Source organism: Andrographis paniculata, unplaced genomic scaffold (genome assembly GCF_009805555.1).
Source record: "Andrographis paniculata isolate CXL003 unplaced genomic scaffold, ASM980555v1 Contig10END, whole genome shotgun sequence".
Classification (NCBI taxonomy): Eukaryota; Viridiplantae; Streptophyta; class Magnoliopsida; order Lamiales; family Acanthaceae; genus Andrographis; species Andrographis paniculata.
In genome coordinates, this window is record NW_026137380.1 from 1763569 (window position 1) to 1781856 (window position 18288).

The window sequence follows — 18288 nt, forward strand, 5'->3', positions numbered from 1 at the left end:
AAACTCTAATTAGGATACAATATTGTTTAAATCATACGCACCTGATTAATGATTATCATACATTAAAAAAACAGCTCTCACTATTGTAGAAAACTAAAGGCAAATTAGTGCTGTATTTTCACCAAACAAACATCTTTTTTCCACTCATTTTAATATGTTTCTACAAGTACCTTTACTTACAAAACTCAATTCCAATAAAACATAACCTCAAGAACATATTTTCATTCTTCTTAAAATAAAAATTACTTGAAAAAACACAATGTTTATTGTGCCAATCCGAGAGCCTTTTTATTGGGTGATGAAGAAGGAAGGAAGTGTTTTCCAACAGAAATATTTAACCAACTAAAAACTACTCTTCTAAGCTAAGAAATTTAGCTTAACTCATCTTTCCCGCCCCCATTGATCATAAGAAGCAAAGCTAACCTGAAGGTTTTCGACTCCACCGGTTGCCGCCTCTTCTTCGTCCTTTCTTCTTCTTGCCTTTGGTGGCAGCAAGCTTTGCAATTGACCGTGTTTTTTGAGGTGGCAGAGATGTGGGATCGGCCTCATCCCCCATGGGGCTACGAACAGTAGAATGACTACTTGTCCCTTCCTCCGAAGCTCTTACCCCTTCATTATTTCCCAGCCTATCATTAGGCCTCACTTCCGAGAAACTATTGATCTCATCCTTCACCCTTTGATTGTCAATAAGAGCTCCATCCTCTACCTGATCTCATAAAAAAAAATACGGGTCAATAAGTCCGTGGATTATATAGAATTCACACTAAAGAACATCACAAGACAAATGCAAAAACAGAAAATAAATAGTCTTGAGGCATTCAAAGGGTAGAGAACTCACGTGCCCATTGACATCAGGGGTGTCTCGATGACTTGCAACTGCACTGTCAGAGGCAAGGGCGTCGGCCATATTATACCCCGACAAAAGCTGGGAAGCAATGTAGGTTCCCAGGGGAATTCTCTCCCCATTATTTGATGGCGAAGCATCATCAAATGGCATGGTGAGGGGCAGGGTATCGGTGCATGGAAATCTTCCAGCATTTTCTGTCACTACCTTGTCGACTCTGTCCTTCATGTTACTAACTTTATAATTTAACAAGTGAATCTTGTAAAGCAACTGCTCAAAAGAAGCACCGTCATCTCCAGGTTTGGTGGATAACAGTTCTTCATTAACCAGAAAATCATCGTCATTGTTCACTTTCAGGTTAGCTGCACCAGCAGAAAACATGATTCAGAAACAAGAACCACCAATATATATATATACGTGTGTGTGCGCGCACGTGCAGCTAAGTCGCAAGTGTGATACAAATGCATCATTTAAAAGAGCTACCTTGGCCAAGTCAAGAAAATGAACAACCGAAAAATAATTTCTCACCAGGATTCTTTATCCTGTTGCATGGGGCAGCGCTCTCAGAGGAATTCTTAGTCTCTGCAAAATTTCATGCATCAAAGTTTTAATAGACAGACGGCAAAGAAGACAAAAATTTCATCATGCAAGAAATGAAGTTTCTACCATAATAAGAAAACAGGTTATGGCGAGACATATATGCAGCTACATCAGTAGTTGCTTCGGTCATCCTTCTTCTCTTTCTCCTCATTATGTCACTTCTAGCATTCTCTTGAGACCATGGAAGTGATTTAACCCCACATTCCGGCACATGGTTCTCAAATCGAGTCTGCTTTCGCTTATAGTATGCTTCGAGTTCTTGATCACATTGTTGGGCTTGATTCTGCAACTTTTTAATTTGCAATTCTACCCACTTACAGCGCCACATAAGAGGTTGAATAAGGTTCTTCCAGTGGGAGCTCCGCCCCCTCTTCCTATGGATCAATGCACATAAAGTTAGCACAAATGAAAACTTCGAAAAGGAGGTAGAGGCATGCATGATCAGTAAACAAGCTAAAATGTTTTCAACCTCCTGAGTTAGATAATGATCACATGCCACATCATGATAACAACAGCTTATACCCGCCATATGTGCTTTCCTCTTCATCACAGAACATCTCATAAATGTACTACTCAAAAAAACGATGCATCATTACAGTTACATGATTACTACAGGCCACTTAAACCCAATGGCCTCAAGCTTAAGGGAAGTTTAACTAATGATAATCATCGCCAATAGTTTTCAAATACATTTATTATTCATAGGAACACACAATGATATTTATAAAAAAAAAAGTTCTAAAATTTGGAACATAGATAATGAGGAGCAAGCCATAAATACCTAAAACTGTAATGATTGCAAGAGAAAAGGCAAAAAAAAGATACCTCATTCTAAGCCTGTCATCAGATCCACCAAAATCAGGCGATAATGGTGCATCATCACGAAGATCTGATATGCCCTCGGAGTCATCGAAGGGTGAAATATTATCTACTCCCAAACTGGTGTCTTCAAATGAACTAGAGCTCTCAGTTGTATCCTGGTTTGCCGAAGGAAGCAGCTCAGTTCCCAAGGACTTTGTACATTCTGTAATATTGACCTCCATATCAGAGTTGCTCCGAGCACCCTCAATTTGCTCAACCATGAGTGCATCCACTCTACTGTCCACATCCTTCTTTGTAAATTTCATGAGCTCATCTTCAAGTTCTTTTTCAAGAATTCCGCTTACGTTGTAGGTCAATGGCTCCATCTTAATTTCGAAACTATTTTGAACATCCATCCCATGACCTCAGGCAGTACAATCTAATCAGTGAGCACTTTGAATATCTGTGACAAACAAGAGAAACTTGAGCACTTAATCGTAAGGTTAAATTTTATAATAAACTCAATGGTGGATATCACATTATTAAGACTCAGAAAGGTGATCTGAAGAAGAGAAATTGCTTCACTACTTGTTCAGGGAATAGACTTTGCTTTAGTGGTGACATATACAAACCATGAAAATGATAATTCGAATATAAGCTTGGTAATTTCTCTTCTACATATTAATGGTTTGTCAAATAGAAGTGATGTGAGTATCGAGTCATACATATGTCATCCCAAAAAATAAGAGCCACAAACTTCATAAGCAATCAGCAAATCTCATGGATATAAACTCAAAGGCTAGAGGTATAAGGTTCATCTTGAAAGACTTGGGATTAGACTATAAATAAGAAAATTTTAGTGGCTTTTGACCGACTAGCAGATGAGAATTTTCATGCTTACTAAATAACACACACGTAACATGCTGAAGCACGCTTAGATAAAAGAAAGCATTAACATCCAAGAAAGTTTGGTGGTTATTGATTAAAATCAAAAAATCAAAACCTGGGATTAGACTATAAATGAGCAAATTTCATTGGCTTTAACTGAACTAGCAGACGAGAATTTTCATGCTTACCAAATAACACACCAAATATGTTTATATGAAAGCATGTATAAAACATACAAGAAAGTTTGGTGGTTATTGATCAAAATAAAAATCAAAACGATTGGTGATGCCAGTTCTCATTTGTTCTTGTCACTAGCCAATCTAATCTCGAGCGTTTAAAACATCAAATATACGAATTAAATCAACATGGACAATACTCAGTCGCACTCACAGTCTCACAGAGCATCAAAAGTAACATCTAAGGAATGCAAGGAATCATGATAGACAATTCAATCAGTATTCTGATGGGATTCACTACAGAACTACCACCGTGTGAAATCTTCATAATCAATTTTTGTTTCCATTAAGGTAAACTAATGCTAAATATCCCATTCCAGCACAGAAAAAACACATTCAACTACAGCATACACTAATTCATTGAGCACATAAAACACCACTAACTCTCCACATCCTCGTTCCATTAGCAGCCCCGTCTACGTACATAACTTCAGTAAAACGCTCGTGGATGTGTGCATACACACGCACACCACTCGATTTATGGATTCATCATACTTAAATTCCTCAGAAAAAGAGCGTAACATCTCCAAAGGAATCAGGAAATACATAATCCTCATTCACCTACATAAAGCCCTACATAATCACAATCGGCTCAGTAACCGCAACACACTGAATTAGACAAATTTAACAGGCACGAGGAATCAAAATTGAAAACCAGAAAGTAATTCAAGGCGAAGGCGCAATACCTACCTAGAACGCACCCGACGTCGCCGCCGCAGCGGTGGGGCGAGATTTAACGGTTTCGCGGGGCCAAAATCTGGCGGACGATTCGCTTTGATTATGATAACTGTTTCCTCAAGATTTGACGCCAATTGATCGATTCTGTTGACTGACATTCCGTTTTATTATTACCCCCTCTTTTACTAAAATTATATACAAAAATATTATATTTATCAATTAAGGTTAAATATTTGATTTTCCTTCAAAATTAAAAAATAATACTCCATTCATCTTATATATAATTATATATTACTATCAAAATATTTTTAATTTATACTTCAATGATATGAACATATTATTTTAAATTATTTCATACATGTTAAAAGAATAAAAAATGTCAAAAACAACATTAAAATATTATTAATTTAGATTTAATTTATAAATATATTATTATAAATCAAAAATAAAAATATTTAAATTTCTTATATATTTATACTAAATAATAGTATACAATTATCTTTTAATCGTCTACAAAATCAAAAAAATATACTTAAAGTTGCTAACTAAAATCGCTATTCACATTTAGCGTTTCTACGCGGGAGTGAGAAAAGCGTCAAAACGTCGGAGGAGGGGTAAAAATGGTTTTCCAGTAGGCAGAAGATAAAGCAGTCCAGCCCGCGTCGCCTGGTTGGTTGGTTTCAGCCATTACAATTCTTGCTGTGAAATTCGAGGGAAGTAATCGGAGAACGGAAGGAGAACCTATTATGTTTTTGATATCTTCTACGCATCTTGCTACTCGAAATTATATATGTCGTAAGTTTCTCTCCGGCACGCGCACATGCACGGTTTTTGTTGTGCAGGCTATTATCGATTAGTTGAATTCTTTTGCTGTGGGAATCTGGAAATGTTCAGCTAGGCATGTGTAAGGAGTTTTGGCGAGATTGATTTCATGTTGTTTGAAGGATTTACTTTTTTTTTTTTTGTGCTATTGAAATGCGTTTTGTTTATCATGTTATGTCGATGTATGGAGGACTGTAGGCTTCTTTTTTCACCATTTTTGTTTATTTGTTGGGATACTTGAGCAAAACGAACGGCCAGTTTAAATATACTTAGTCTTTAAGGGTGTGTTTATGATGGGGAATTGAGGCGTTAAATTATTTGAAAACATGTTTTCTTTGAATTATTTTGCTACAATTTAACTGAATTAAGTGATAAGTGATTCAATTCCAGTAGATGAAATAGATCATTGCCTGTCATTGTTGTTTGGATTATGCTACAATCAGAAAAGGTAAGCATATATACATTCCTAAGGAATGTGAGTATTTTACATGAAATTAAAGGCTATGCACATAATGTAATTTATGGCTTATCCACACATAGGACTAACATAGAGCGTGGAAGAACCTTACACTTTTTGTTTGGATCATATGCTTGATGAGGTCTATTTTATTTATTTAAGATCAAATTTTGCTATGGTGAAGAAATTCCATTTAGAAAAACTAATGTTGATTCGCCTGTGTACTGCCATGGGACTTAATTCCTGGTTTCATTTCGCGAACGTTTAACATGTGTTAACTTCTTAAATCTTTGTTGTCGGTCAATTTATCAGGTTTCCCTTGTCCAACATATCCAGCAAATGGGACATTATCTGCTCAGAGAAGACCCTTTCTTGTATCTTGCTTGTGCCATGATATGCAGAGGGATAGGTAATGATTATTTGATCTAGAAATATAAATTATTATTCCACTTGAATTGATTAATTTTATTTCAATGAGTTACATTGCTTACAAATATCTTTACCTGGCTAGAGAGCAGGCTAATGGTAATTTGTGCATTGAAAACCAACTGACTCGGCGACTTCTCCTCACAGTCCTGGTTGGGTCTGGCATATCTCCAGCATTTCCATCTTCTGCAAAGACGAAGAAGCAAAGCCCATATGACGAGAGACGCCTGCTAGAGCAGAATAAACGAATACAAAGAGAAAACAATGTTCCTGATGATTTCCCTAATTTTGTCAGAGAAGGTTTGTTCTGTTCTTGCTCCACTTTGTTAATAAATGGTAACTTGAGTATACCTGTCTTTGTATGTTAATTTTCTAAGAACTGAGAAGGAAGTAATAATCTTTAGTATCTGGTTCAGGTTTTGCAGTGAAAGTAGTGACTTCAAACAATTATGTTACACGTGATTCAGGCCTTGTGCTTTGGGACATTGAAGTCGGTCAAGGTGATTGTCCAAAGGATGGTCAGCAGGTTTCTCTTTAGGCTAACTGTTTTGAATTTGTCTTCTATGATTGCTAACAGTTATTCTTAAGAGGTAGAACAATAAGCTATTGAACATTACGGAGTAATTTGCATGCAAAATAATCGACATACAAGACATGAACGAACCAAAATCCAAATTGGAATGAGAATCGTTTATCCTAAATCAATGCATATGTATAATGTGTAATCGGTACATATGTTTTCTACTCATTAGTGAGAATGACTTACAAATGACTCTCTCATATCGTATGGCAGGTGACATTTCACTATGTTGGTTATAATGAGTCAGGCCGGCGAATAGACAGCACATACTTACAAGGTTCTCCTGCAAAAGTCCGGTTGGGCACCAACGCATTGATTCCAGGTGACAAGAGCAAGAGTAATACCTAAAGTTTTATTTCCAAGCAGCCCTGTCTAAAATCAACTAAAGTATGTAGAACATTCGATACAGGATTTGAGGAAGGAATCAGAGACATGAAGCCTGGAGGAAAACGGAGGATGGTTATCCCTCCCGAGTTAGGACCACCAGTGAGTTTTATTTATATATTTACCCTCCCATTTTTAGGAATAAATAATAACAATAAAATAAAATACATTGCTTTCGTTGCTAGCATATGTTATGATGATCATTTTTATTTCAAGTAATCTTAAACCCTCTAATCCATCAGGATGCCTGCAGAGGTAGACAAAATGTAGATCACTTTAACAGAAAAATAAATGAAAAAATAACAGCCGACTAACATATTATCGAAGCTACAGATACACTAATCATAAGTAGCGAAAAATCTTGAACTAGCAAGCACAATTAAGAACTAGGTATAGCCTTGACAAAATCTTAAATGGGGTTAGGAATTTGATTTTAATTACTGTGATTTTTCCTTTCTCTTGTTTTTGTACTAAAATACTTAATCAGGAGACATAATCGAATCGGAATTGGATAGTTAGTTTGTTTCTTGACTGTTTATTCATATTATATCCATGCATACATACATTATGCATTGTATCTCATTTCTTAACAGGTTGGGCCATCCACATTTTTCAGCTCAAAACAATTCGAAGTATTTGATGTAGAATTGCTTAGCATTCAGAATTGCACGAGGAGGACAATTGGATTTTATTCTGATGTTGTTTGTGGGTGAGCAAATTAAATTTATTTACCCAATATACATACATACATACATATATATATATATATATTATGGGCAATGTATGGCCTATGCAACTAGTGACACTGCTTAAGAGTTAGTTAAGATTAATGTGATTTTGCCTAAGGAAATTTATTTTGTTACATCCACTCGGTACATGATCATTATTTCCTTTAAATTCATTCAACAAAGATTGCTTCTTACATACATAAATAACCTAAACAACTCATCTCATGTTCATGTATGTATGTATATGTTCAAATCCTTAATCCTGACACAAACAAACAAGATAATAAACAAACCTCAACTCTGCCAATTCTACAATTACCAGATCCGACGCTTTGAAAACTGTAACAAGATGACATTCTCTCCCCTCCTCTTTACCTCAAAGGAACCAAAACCAAAACCACAACGCACAAAAATCCAAACCCCGACAACGACGAAAAAAAATGCCCGATTCGCATCGTCATCATCCCGTCTCAATAAACACGGATTTCTCTATCCGACCTTTCTACTTTCTTTCCCAACACTTTCTGTCCCGTGTGGCAACGAAGCCACAGACAAGAAATCCGGGAGACAGCCGCCTGGCCGGCAAATTGCACAACCCGGCTCGCCACATTCATTTCCCGCATCGAATTCTCCTCATACCCATCAAGGTCTGAGTCGGTAACCAACACCAAAGAATTATCGTCGCAGTCCTCAAGATCCAAATAAGAGCTTGGAGCATTGTTAGAGGAATAATCGAGCAAACGAATCTCCGATCCGGGATCATTAACCAACACCAATGAATCATCGTCGTCACCGTCCTCGAGATCAAAACCAGAACTTGGAGCGATTTCGGGGGAATAGTCGAGAATCTCCGTTTCGGGATCATTAATCAACACCAATGAATTATCGTCGTCACATCCCTCAAAATCGAAACCAGATCTTGGAGCGCTTTCGGGAGTGTAATCGATCATGCGAATCTTAGTTTCCGGCTTCTTCACCATATGAAGATAATAATAATCCCGAACGGCCTGTGTTTATGCAATATTTAAGTATTATTGACTGCGATTTATTTGTACAAATATTTAAGAGATGGTTATGGAAAGAATCGATCGAACCTGCCGCTGAGAGGCGGCCAATAGAACCCGCGGCCTAATGGACCTCACGTACTCGTACGCATCTTCGGGCACCATTTCCTTGTACTTAACCTGTTATTGAAGTAAAAAAATTTAAAAATTTAACAAATATTTCATTACATTAGCGGCGAGAATATTACAAGAAAAATCGAGCTATACCAAATAACAGAGAACAATTGTGGTGCTACGTCCACGGCCAGCCTTGCAGTGCACGTACGTCGTTTTGCCACAGAGCGCATTACCTGAGAAAAGAACATATAACTATTCATACATATGCTTGTATTTCGATTATATTTTCGCACTATTAGATATAAATTTTTTTTCTCTCTTAAAGAAATCACATATATCATTTAATTTCTATTCAAAGATTCTCCATTTAAAACAATTTCAATTTCAAATTTTTCAAAACACGAACAAACGCACCCTAAATGTTGCTCCAGGAGAGAACAAAACTAAACTTACCGTGGATAAATTCGACGGCTTGGCAGATATCGACGTAAGAAGGAGCAAAAAGATAGTCTCTGGTGGGAATCACCAAGTGCTCGATGCCGTAATTCTGTGACCAAAAAAGCAAATATTGGTAATTGCCTATTTCGACCGCATATAATTGCGATCAATTACGTGGTTTTTAAAACAATAAATTTATTGTCAACACAAAGTAATTTAACAAAATAGAAATGACGAAATGAGCTTACATGATATAGTGAAGTCGGAACCAATGTCTCGTACGATTCGTTCAAGGTAACCACGCCGCCTACATCAAGAGCCTTTAGGCGCGGAATATCGGCGGGAAACGGAACAGCTCCAAGCAAGACATGCTAGACAATAGAAAAGAGCAACGGGTTTTCATGTAATTAAACAATTATAGAAAGTCGTATTTCAAGACGACACATGTACAATGTCCTAAATCCTAATAATAGCCGTTAAGAGGACACAAACAAAATGAAGATAAATTAAGCATTGAAATCATGTCTAAACTCGTCGACGGTGTAGTAGCAGCAATTAATCGATTACATAGAAAAAAATTCAATCGAAGCGAGTTTTGTCCGAAACTGTATTTTTTACGCCGACATCGTCACTTGTCCAAAAAGAGCATTACAATCATGTGTATTTGTCGCGGCATATATGCAATGAATAGATTGACAACAAAAATGTATATTAATAGGTATAATCACGTCAACGACTGATGTCCGCTGCATGATCTGAACGGCGAGTGGTAAGAAAATTTACATAGAAACATATTCAAGCTAAACAAAAAACATATCAATTTCAGCACTCAAAAAGTTTCCCTTTTCCTATATCGACAAACAATTTTTTTGCCTTAACAAGACATTCATGATCATAACAAAACATCAGATTCATCAGCACTACAACCTTAAACACAGACAATACAACCAAATAATAATTCGAAGCAAATTAACAACAGCAGATAAAGGTAATCGAGCAATAGGAGACATTCATGAATTAAGCAAATTGAAATGATCAGAACTGATAAGAAGAGATACCTCATCAACCCTATCCCACCAGCGGAACTCAGGCTGGATCTTGTTTCGGACAACATTGTACAGCAACGTAGGATAGAACAGGGCACGTGCTCCTGCTCCGACTAAAACCCTTTTCGGATCCCAGACAACCAATTCACCCTTACATAGATCATCTTTACCACTCCCTGAATCACTAATCTCTTTCAGTTCTTCGATGTGCATCGTTTTTGTCTGTTCTAAGAAAGAACCAAAATCGAACTCGGTGTATAATCAGAACAATTTAAAAGGCTAGAAAAAAATTGGGGATAAATTTTAGGACAAACAAATTGGGTAGACCAGAAATTGAAACCCTAGAATTGTCGGCATCAAAGACCAGATTTCTCTCCCCCAAAAACGTGAATTTCAGAGCAATCCCCAAACCAAAACTTTCGAGAAATAAGAAATACGCCGAAACCTAATTCGACAACATTTGAAAACAAAAATTAACAGCTCAACCAAAAGCAACTATTCCTACAAATCCCTCTAATTTCGCACCGAATTCGACACTTCCGAGAAATGATGTGCGAACCCGAAGCTAGCTCGGACATTCTCGATGGTGGTTCCGATTCGCGTCAACAGCCCGGCCCGGCCCGGCCCGGTCTCCGATTGGGAAAACCACGGCGATGTGGTCGAGGCCCCTGAAGAAAAGGCAAAATCGGGAATTTGAGAGTGTGTTTCGATTGATTGTTGTTGTTTGGGATTTTATATAACTAAATACTTCTCTTGCAAAAAGCGTGCGCCAATCAATTAGCTTCATTTCCTCATGCGTTTTATTACAAAGCGCGGTTATTTGGTACGGGTTCGGATCTGTAATCGGGTCTACCGGGTCATGGGTATTGCCCGTTGAGTAAACAAACACGTTCACTTATTTTGGGCAAATCAACCGTACTATTAGGGTGTGTTTGTTTGGGGGTTTGGATTTTGGATTGGGATTTGAATAGTAAAAATTTTGAATTTGAATAGTTGTATGATGTGATATAAATAGGGTTTGATGTGATGTTTTGAATGTAAAATTGATTTTTAGTATAATATAAAAAATGAAAAATAGGTGTTTGATTTGATGTTTTTGGGGGAAAAAAATTGGATGAATAGTGGAAATCCTCCAAAATCCTTCAAACAAACACACCCTAATTAATTAATTAATTTTATTATTATTATTATTCTTATTATTATTATTGTATTAAAGTGAAATTTAAGCATGAATTTTAGGGAAATACAATTATGATTGACATTTTAATGACAGGATATTTAAATTTGGACAATAAAAGGCAAAAAAAAAAAAAAAAAAAGCATATTATTCACTACAAAGTTTATATAAATCGGTCAAATTAAATAATTTGATACAATGTACTTTTTTTTTTTTTTTTGATAAGATTTTGATTTTGATTTTGATTTTTCTATTTTTATTTTGTTTTCTATAAAATATCAAATTAAATATTTATTTTTATTTATTATATTATATTAAAAATTAATTTTAAATTTAAAATATCATATTAAATATATTTGTATATGGTTTCAAAGACTATTTCTATTTAAAATCCTTTTAAAAATAAATAAATAAATAAAAATTCACAAGCACTTACAAACAAGACTCCCTCAATTATTTCCCCTCAAGTTCCATGGAGAAAAATATATCAATACTGGTAAATAATTGCTTTATAGAGTATAAACATGACTTTTCATTTAAACCTCAGGTAATAAACATCTATAACTTAGTAAATTTCACAATAGTATTATTTTAATTCATAATAAGGTTAATTACATAATATTTATTTATTTTTTTATTATAAATATATAAAATACCATCTTCATTCAAAACTAACACTAATTAGAAATACTCGCATAATTATGCAAAGAAAATGTGTGAAAATGTATTAAATATTATTTTCAAATAAAATACTTAAAATAATCATTTTATAATTTAAATCTTCATTTCGTGATTTAATTTTTATAAATCATAAAATGAAGAATTGATCATTTTTATTTATTTATTTTATTCAAAATTTTTAAAATATATTTCACTTATTTATTTTTATAATACTTATAATTAGAAGTATATTTGCAATTAGTATTAGTTTTGAATGAAAATAATGTTTTATTTATATTATTTGCTAGCACAACACAAAGAGATTTTAAAAATAAATAAAATATTTGATATTTTATGTATTTATAATAAAAATAGGAATACGTGGTATTTGCTATGCAACATATCCTTGGTTAATTAAAGGCGATCCGAATTCTGAAAACGGGTTCAGCACTTACCCGAAAACCCACCCGGCCCCGCACGGACCTTCAAAACGGTCGACTTCATTCTTTTTTTATATATTTCCGACCGTTACCTTTTATTCTGATCTCATCTGGGTCGTCTTTTAATTAGCTACTTTTTTGACCGTTGCTTTCTCTCGACGAACAGCAGCCGTTAATTTTATCCAGCTCATGCATTCTCTGCCGTTAGATCGTTTTAGTGGTACATTATTGCTGCCGAAACAAAGCCCATAATGCATATATATCTCTACACACGAGAAAAAGCATGTATCATGGGCTGCTGAGAAAGGTCCCAGCGTTTTATATTATTTTCGATTTAATTATAATTTTTAAAAATATTATTTAATTTTTGAATGAAAATAAACGTAATGATTCAACTATGGATTATATAATAATAAAATAAATACAATGAATGGGGTTCAAAATGTTACCTCGGATTATGGATTGAATGATGAGTTATGTAGTTCAATTTTATTTTATATAGTCTAACAAGATATTTATAAAATTATTTGGACTAAAAAGAATAATAAATAATAAATTAATAGCTAAGATGCGTACAATATTTCACTGGTGTTTTTACAATATCTAATGGAAATTAAAATGTAAAGGTATTGTTTTGAATTTGAAAAGGACAAGTGATTGAAAAGGTGTTTGTTTTATTTTCTAATTTATTGTTGAAATTTGATATTTTATTGGAAAAAAAAATAATATATTATAAAAAATTGTATAGTAAAGAATATTAAAAAAGAAAAAAGAAAACAGAACCCATATGCATCATTCTTGTAGCATACTTATTATTCATATCAATATTGTTAAAATTACTTGAGGAATAGATCATTTTTGGGCCCTATTGTGTGTGGGCCGTTGGGTAGTTTGTGGTATGGGCTCGGGCCGACGTATATTGTAAGATGGGCTACGTTCATCTATAAATAAATAAAACTTCATTTAGAGTTTCATTTCACTAGACTAGTCAGTCCTATGTATGGTTGTATTATTTCAACCTTTGTTATTATCTATTGTATTTGAGAAACATGATTCGATTTACTTAAGGTGTGTTTGTTTGGGAGTTTGGATTTTGAGTTGGAATTTGAATAGTATAAATTTTGAATTTGAATAGTTGTATGATGTGATATAAATAGGTGTTGATGTGATGTTTTGAATGTTAAATTAATTTTTAGTATAATATAAAAAATAAAAAATAAGTGTTTGATTTAACGGGATCATTGATGACTTCAATCATTTGTGGTCTGAGGCATACTTTTTCTATAAAGTTTTCTTGTACATTGGTCTTTGTTTTAATAAAGTTTATCTAATTGTAGGTATCCCTCCTTCAATCAAAAATGAATTTCATCTACATATTTGTTGATTTACATTTTTTAACAAATATAATCTCGACTCATGTTTGTGCAAATTGAAAAGGTCCTTTTAGGACAGAAAACAATTTAAAATAATAATAATATTTAACTAATAAAAATAACAATAATTTGAAGCGGTATAATTACATATTTTAGAAAGTATTGATGGGACTAGGTCAACTCAACACAAATATGATATATTCATTTTGGATGCACGAATTTGTTTTTTGATATTTTCTATAAAGACTTAAGATATCAAATTTTTTGTATAATGATTCGATTCCTTTATTTGTGCATCATGACTTCATTATAAATTTATTTACATATATGTGTCTCTCTCTGTTAGCCGCCATATAATTTTATTTCCCACTCTTACACATATATACATATAAAAATATAGGAAACAAATCAACACTTCAAATCAATATGGACCATAATAATAATAATAATAAAAAAAATGATATATATCTCCATTGGATCTTATAATTCACAAATTAATCAGAGCAGAAAATGATCCAAGACATGTCAGATTATATATAGATATATATATCATCATATATTCATGATGGATTGATCAGTCAGTCAGTCCCTAGTGATGAGATGAGAGAGATGAGATGATTCTCTATCAACACAAACAATACAAGAAATTAAGAAACACCTACACACCACTTTACAAGCCCTCCTTTAGTTGTTTTTTTCATCATCAACAAAACCATATAAGACACCACTGTGAATTACACAAAATACCCTCACCAACCACCTCCCTTCAGGACCTGGCCGGCCGGAGGGGGTCCACCGCCGCCCACGAATTGGCGGGAACTCCCGCCGGCCGCTGCTGGTGGTGGTGGAGGTGGAGGTGAGACGATGACTGGCGACCGCCGTTAACGGCGGCGGCGGTCGCCGTGGAAGACGAGGAGACCGCCACACGCTCGCACTGGGGACACATGGTTAAGGTTGTCGGAGGGCTCATGTTCATGTAAAACTGCGGCGACATCTTCAAGGCCCGGAGCTCCGACACCTCCTTCTGCAGACGCCGATTCTCCTCCGTCAGATTCTCGCAGCACCGCCGGAGATACTCGCAGTCGACCTCCGTTTGCTTCAGCTTTGTCCTGCATCATTTACAGCCGTTGGATCAAATAGTGCCCGTAGGAGTAACGAAGTCCCGGACTTCGGAGGACGGAGCTATTACATTGACGAAACTACCCATGGAGGGTCAAGGTGAAATTACTGACCTAGCCCTTCTGTTTTGGAACCAGACCTCCACCTGCCTGGGCCTCAGATTCAGTTGTCTCGCCAGCGCCATTTTTTGCTTCTGTAAAATGCAAGGGTACAAATTCTGTCATGTGAATTTACGGAAACACCCTTAAAGGATATTTACGAAAATGCCACTCACCGGATTCAGCGTGTTCTGCTCCTTGAAGGTCTCTTCGAGCACCGCCGCCTGCTCCTTGGAGAGGCGGAGCTTCTTACGCGCCGCCGCGTCGCCGTCGTCGTCGATCTCCAGAGAACTCGAGGCTCTCTCGCCGTCGTTCTCTTCCCTCTCGCTCCTCTTCCCGCTCAGACTCGACACCGTGCTGTTCGGCGACGAAACCATTGCTTCCTCGTCGACATCGATCAACGGAATCGCACGGTTCACGTCGATTCCTCGGAACACCGATCTAGTCTCCGCATTCCGATCTGAAGAAATCACGACATCATCGGATTAAACCTCGTTTGTCGGAATTGATTCAATACACTTTCACCACGCGTATGTATTCTTCTTCTTCGCTCAACAATGGCATCTCAATCAAAATTTTCAGATCTCAAAAGCAAAAACACGAAAATACAAAAGGCTCCACACCTTTCCAATTCTCCAGATTTAATAAATAAATCTAAAAGATAAAATTAAAAGGTATAACTAAAAAAGAAAATTACCAGCAGTAGCCTTGAAAGCATCGGCGGTTGAAGATTTACTATTCAGCTGCTGCAGATACGGCATAGGCGACCTGAAAAAGTTCAAAGGAAACTGCGAAGCCGCCGTCGCCACCGCCGGCGCGGACGCCGACGGCGGAGGATTCTGCGTCTTGTTGTTCTCCGGCATTCTGAGGCTCAAACTAAGCCCTAATTCGACATCTCTGTCCGCCATATTTTCTCGGAAATGGAATTGAACCAAAAGCGAGGTTCAGATTTGGAGTTGGGGGAGATTTATAAAGAGATTGATTGCAGCAAGCGGAAAGAAGAGGGGACAGAATGAGGAGAAATGGGGCGGTCTTTTTCTTTGGCAGAGGAGTTACAGCCTTTTTCCTTAGACCTATTGATGCAAGAAAGATGGTAGAGAGGAAGGAGGAGGTCTGGGCAGGACAGGTCTGGTCAGGACCTACATGTGCTGCAATGCTAGTACTGTGTGTTGTGTTGTGTTGTGCTGTGCTGTGTCTATATATATAGAGAGATAGAGATAGAGATAGATATAGATACATATCGTATATACATACATTATATATATGGATTCAGATACATACAATGCAGATGTTCAATGATGACTTGTGTCAGAGGCAGCTATTGGCTCAATCATAATGATGGGATTTGCCTTTGATTTTTGAGTTGCATGGGACTTCGCAACGGGTATTTTAGTGCACTCTGGACTCCGCAGCCTGAAATGATCGTCGCCGTCGATTGTGGTGGGGCTTGTTTATTGATGGAGTGGATTAATCGGGAGTGGGGATCCCGGAGTGGCTTGGGGATTATGGATTGACCAGCCAACCCATGGTTTGAAGTAATTTTAACTGTGGTTTGTGACCTGTATGGGAAGTTTTTCGATTTTTGGGTTTGGGCGTTTTTGGGTTTGAGCCGAACATGGTCCAAACCCTATACGGGGAATAGGGTTGTTGTTTGTCAACCATGGTTAAGTCAAATCCTGCTTTTTTTTCCTCCATCCCCTCACTGCACTCCTCAATTAAAAGGGCTTTTTCTTCAGCGTTGACCGTTGACCAAGACGGGGCTTTACCTCGTGAGAGCTACGAACGACTTCTGCAATTCCCACGCGCCGTGTGGGGCCCACTTCACGGAACACGCGTGCAGCGCACGTGGGATCGACTTTTACTACAGCGCTTGGCCTGAAGCTATTTTTGGTCAATTTAAAGGATTATCATTGTTTTTTATTTTTTATTGTTTGCATTTTAGATTAGAGTAGAGTAGGTAACTGTTATTTTAATATATGCATCGTATTAAATGACATGTTAAAAAAATTGTGAACAGGAATGTCAATAAATTTTCTCTCCTTATCGGGAGTTGATGCATATAGTAATATTTATTTATTGTAAATTTAAATGAGGCAGATTAGCCCTATCAGGAAGCAGCTAAGTAACCGATTTAATGCCTGCATTTAATCTCAAATTCAATACTAATTGACCTCGCATTAAAAACGGCAGTTATGACTTACGTCTTTTAAATTGGTAAAAAATAAAATTAAAAAATATATATATATTGTGTAAAAATTTATTCGATGTGACTCTTAACTGATTTACATTTGTTGGTGAATTATTACCGTCACTTATGAACAAATTTATTGCAAACTAAGAAAAATAAAAATTGAAAAAAAAATAAATAGTGTCCAGACCAGCCTTAATTAGTTTGGTCACGTCACGTCCCGTCCATCCTGGAAGGGCAAGAAGGTAAATTCACTACTCTCTCGAGACACTTCAGTCAGATCTGAACCAGACAACGCTAATTATTACGGCATGAGTTTGTAAAGAATGCAGCCAAAACCAACCCAGCCGAGCCGAGCCGACCCCGAGCCGAAAAGATTTGGCGGCAATGTTGGAGTGTCACGTGGGAGAGCAGCGTGGGTTCACGTGTAGGTGCCCGGACACGTGGCGGCAGGTGGGGCCAGGTGACCCAAACCCTCGTGCGTGGCACGTTTGTCCGACACGCACTTGCCTACAATCATTGGATACTCTCTTACCCCATCATCATGCATGCCTGGTAAGTATATTATTCTTGAAATTATTTAATTTAAAATTAAATGAGGGGACCAAATGGGAAAAAAATAATTTATGAAATTGGGTGTGTTGTTTATGTGGAGGGGACAATTTCATTAGAATCCCTAATTAGGATGTCCAAAGATTGGGAAAAAAAATTTATTTAAGTGAAGCCCCAAATCCATCCCCACGTGTGGGCACAAGTTGTCCCATGTGTTTTTGCTTTAAAATTAGTGCACAGAATCAATTCCTTAATACTCTCATTACTAATGTAATAAAACTTTAAGGACACCACTCGTGGGGTCTAAACCCCACTTGGAATGTAGAATTATAAATACTATTCAAGTACTGTACTATTTATATAATGGTTATCGATTTGTGTGATTCTAAATGTTAAATATATAAATATAAATATTTTTTTATATATAGCATAAAAAAAATTAAATCTCCTTCAAGAAAACATAAAAATATGTTAAATAAACGAAAATATGTTAAGAACTAATTAACATTCTCTTTATTAAGGTCTAGATCTGATGTTGCATTATTCGTCTATTTTATTTTATTTTTTTTTGAAAAAAAAAATCAAATTAAATATTTCTTTTCGAATTGATAGATTGCAAGAAAATGTTAATA

General features: G+C 36.1%; 4 protein-coding genes across 9 annotated transcripts; 1 reads left to right on the plus strand and 3 right to left on the minus strand.

Annotated features, from left to right (window-relative positions):
* Positions 1-89: 89 nt before the first annotated feature.
* On the minus strand, positions 90-4188 carry LOC127246602 (uncharacterized). 3 transcript variants are annotated; one of them, XM_051268080.1, is made up of 7 exons: positions 4060-4188; positions 3721-3942; positions 2270-2708; positions 1511-1818; positions 1373-1426; positions 839-1206; positions 90-706 (listed from the first exon to the last, which is right to left on the minus strand). In XM_051268080.1, the coding sequence occupies exons 3-7, from the start codon at positions 2659-2661 to the stop codon at positions 419-421; spliced, it is 1410 nt and encodes a 469-aa protein (XP_051124037.1). In that variant the 5' UTR covers positions 2662-2708; positions 3721-3942; positions 4060-4188; the 3' UTR covers positions 90-418. The 3 variants fall into 3 exon arrangements, with proteins under 3 accessions (XP_051124037.1, XP_051124029.1, XP_051124021.1); XM_051268072.1 differs by lacking the exon at positions 3721-3942 and having other exon boundaries at positions 4056-4187; XM_051268064.1 differs by lacking the exon at positions 3721-3942 and having other exon boundaries at positions 91-706.
* Positions 4189-4666: 478 nt separating this feature from the next.
* LOC127263154 (peptidyl-prolyl cis-trans isomerase FKBP20-2, chloroplastic) lies at positions 4667-7546 on the plus strand. Of its 4 annotated transcripts, none has more exons than XM_051292278.1 (7): positions 4667-4842; positions 5639-5735; positions 5900-6052; positions 6169-6278; positions 6546-6654; positions 6742-6818; positions 7310-7546. In XM_051292278.1, the coding sequence occupies exons 2-7, from the start codon at positions 5666-5668 to the stop codon at positions 7427-7429; spliced, it is 639 nt and encodes a 212-aa protein (XP_051148235.1). In that variant the 5' UTR covers positions 4667-4842; positions 5639-5665; the 3' UTR covers positions 7430-7546. The 4 variants fall into 4 exon arrangements, with proteins under 4 accessions (XP_051148235.1, XP_051148140.1, XP_051148213.1 ...); XM_051292183.1 differs by having other exon boundaries at positions 4669-4842; positions 5838-6052; XM_051292256.1 differs by having other exon boundaries at positions 4815-4951; positions 5838-6052.
* Positions 7547-7707: 161 nt separating this feature from the next.
* On the minus strand, positions 7708-10785 carry LOC127262998 (phosphatidylglycerophosphate phosphatase PTPMT1-like). The gene is made up of 6 exons (XM_051291939.1): positions 10062-10785; positions 9252-9374; positions 9019-9112; positions 8716-8798; positions 8539-8628; positions 7708-8451 (listed from the first exon to the last, which is right to left on the minus strand). The coding sequence occupies exons 1-6, from the start codon at positions 10260-10262 to the stop codon at positions 7915-7917; spliced, it is 1128 nt and encodes a 375-aa protein (XP_051147896.1). The 5' UTR covers positions 10263-10785; the 3' UTR covers positions 7708-7914.
* A 3360-nt stretch (positions 10786-14145) lies between these two features.
* LOC127263077 (homeobox-leucine zipper protein HAT4-like) lies at positions 14146-16095 on the minus strand. The gene is made up of 4 exons (XM_051292060.1): positions 15614-16095; positions 15093-15376; positions 14932-15011; positions 14146-14808 (listed from the first exon to the last, which is right to left on the minus strand). The coding sequence occupies exons 1-4, from the start codon at positions 15822-15824 to the stop codon at positions 14466-14468; spliced, it is 918 nt and encodes a 305-aa protein (XP_051148017.1). The 5' UTR covers positions 15825-16095; the 3' UTR covers positions 14146-14465.
* Between the last annotated feature and the right edge of the window lie 2193 nt (positions 16096-18288).

Coding starts and splice junctions, on each gene's coding strand:
- LOC127263154 (XM_051292183.1), top strand. CDS start 4,794: ATGTTTTTGATATCTTCTACGCATCTTGCTACTCGAAATTATATATGT. Junction 6,053..6,168: donor CCCTAATTTTGTCAGAGAAG/GTTTGTTCTGTT, acceptor TATCTGGTTCAG/GTTTTGCAGTGAAAGTAGTG. Junction 6,655..6,741: donor CACCAACGCATTGATTCCAG/GTGACAAGAGCA, acceptor CATTCGATACAG/GATTTGAGGAAGGAATCAGA.
- LOC127262998 (XM_051291939.1), bottom strand. CDS start 10,262: ATGCACATCGAAGAACTGAAAGAGATTAGTGATTCAGGGAGTGGTAAA. Junction 8,799..9,018: donor AGCCGTCGAATTTATCCACG/GTAAGTTTAGTT, acceptor TTCTTTTCTCAG/GTAATGCGCTCTGTGGCAAA. Junction 8,452..8,538: donor TGGCCGCCTCTCAGCGGCAG/GTTCGATCGATT, acceptor GCATAAACACAG/GCCGTTCGGGATTATTATTA.
- LOC127246602 (XM_051268080.1), bottom strand. CDS start 2,661: ATGGATGTTCAAAATAGTTTCGAAATTAAGATGGAGCCATTGACCTAC. Junction 1,427..1,510: donor TAACCTGTTTTCTTATTATG/GTAGAAACTTCA, acceptor GAAATTTTGCAG/AGACTAAGAATTCCTCTGAG. Junction 1,207..1,372: donor CAACAGGATAAAGAATCCTG/GTGAGAAATTAT, acceptor CTGCTGGTGCAG/CTAACCTGAAAGTGAACAAT.
- LOC127263077 (XM_051292060.1), bottom strand. CDS start 15,824: ATGGCGGACAGAGATGTCGAATTAGGGCTTAGTTTGAGCCTCAGAATG. Junction 15,377..15,613: donor TGCTTTCAAGGCTACTGCTG/GTAATTTTCTTT, acceptor TGATTTCTTCAG/ATCGGAATGCGGAGACTAGA. Junction 15,012..15,092: donor AGCAGAACACGCTGAATCCG/GTGAGTGGCATT, acceptor TGCATTTTACAG/AAGCAAAAAATGGCGCTGGC.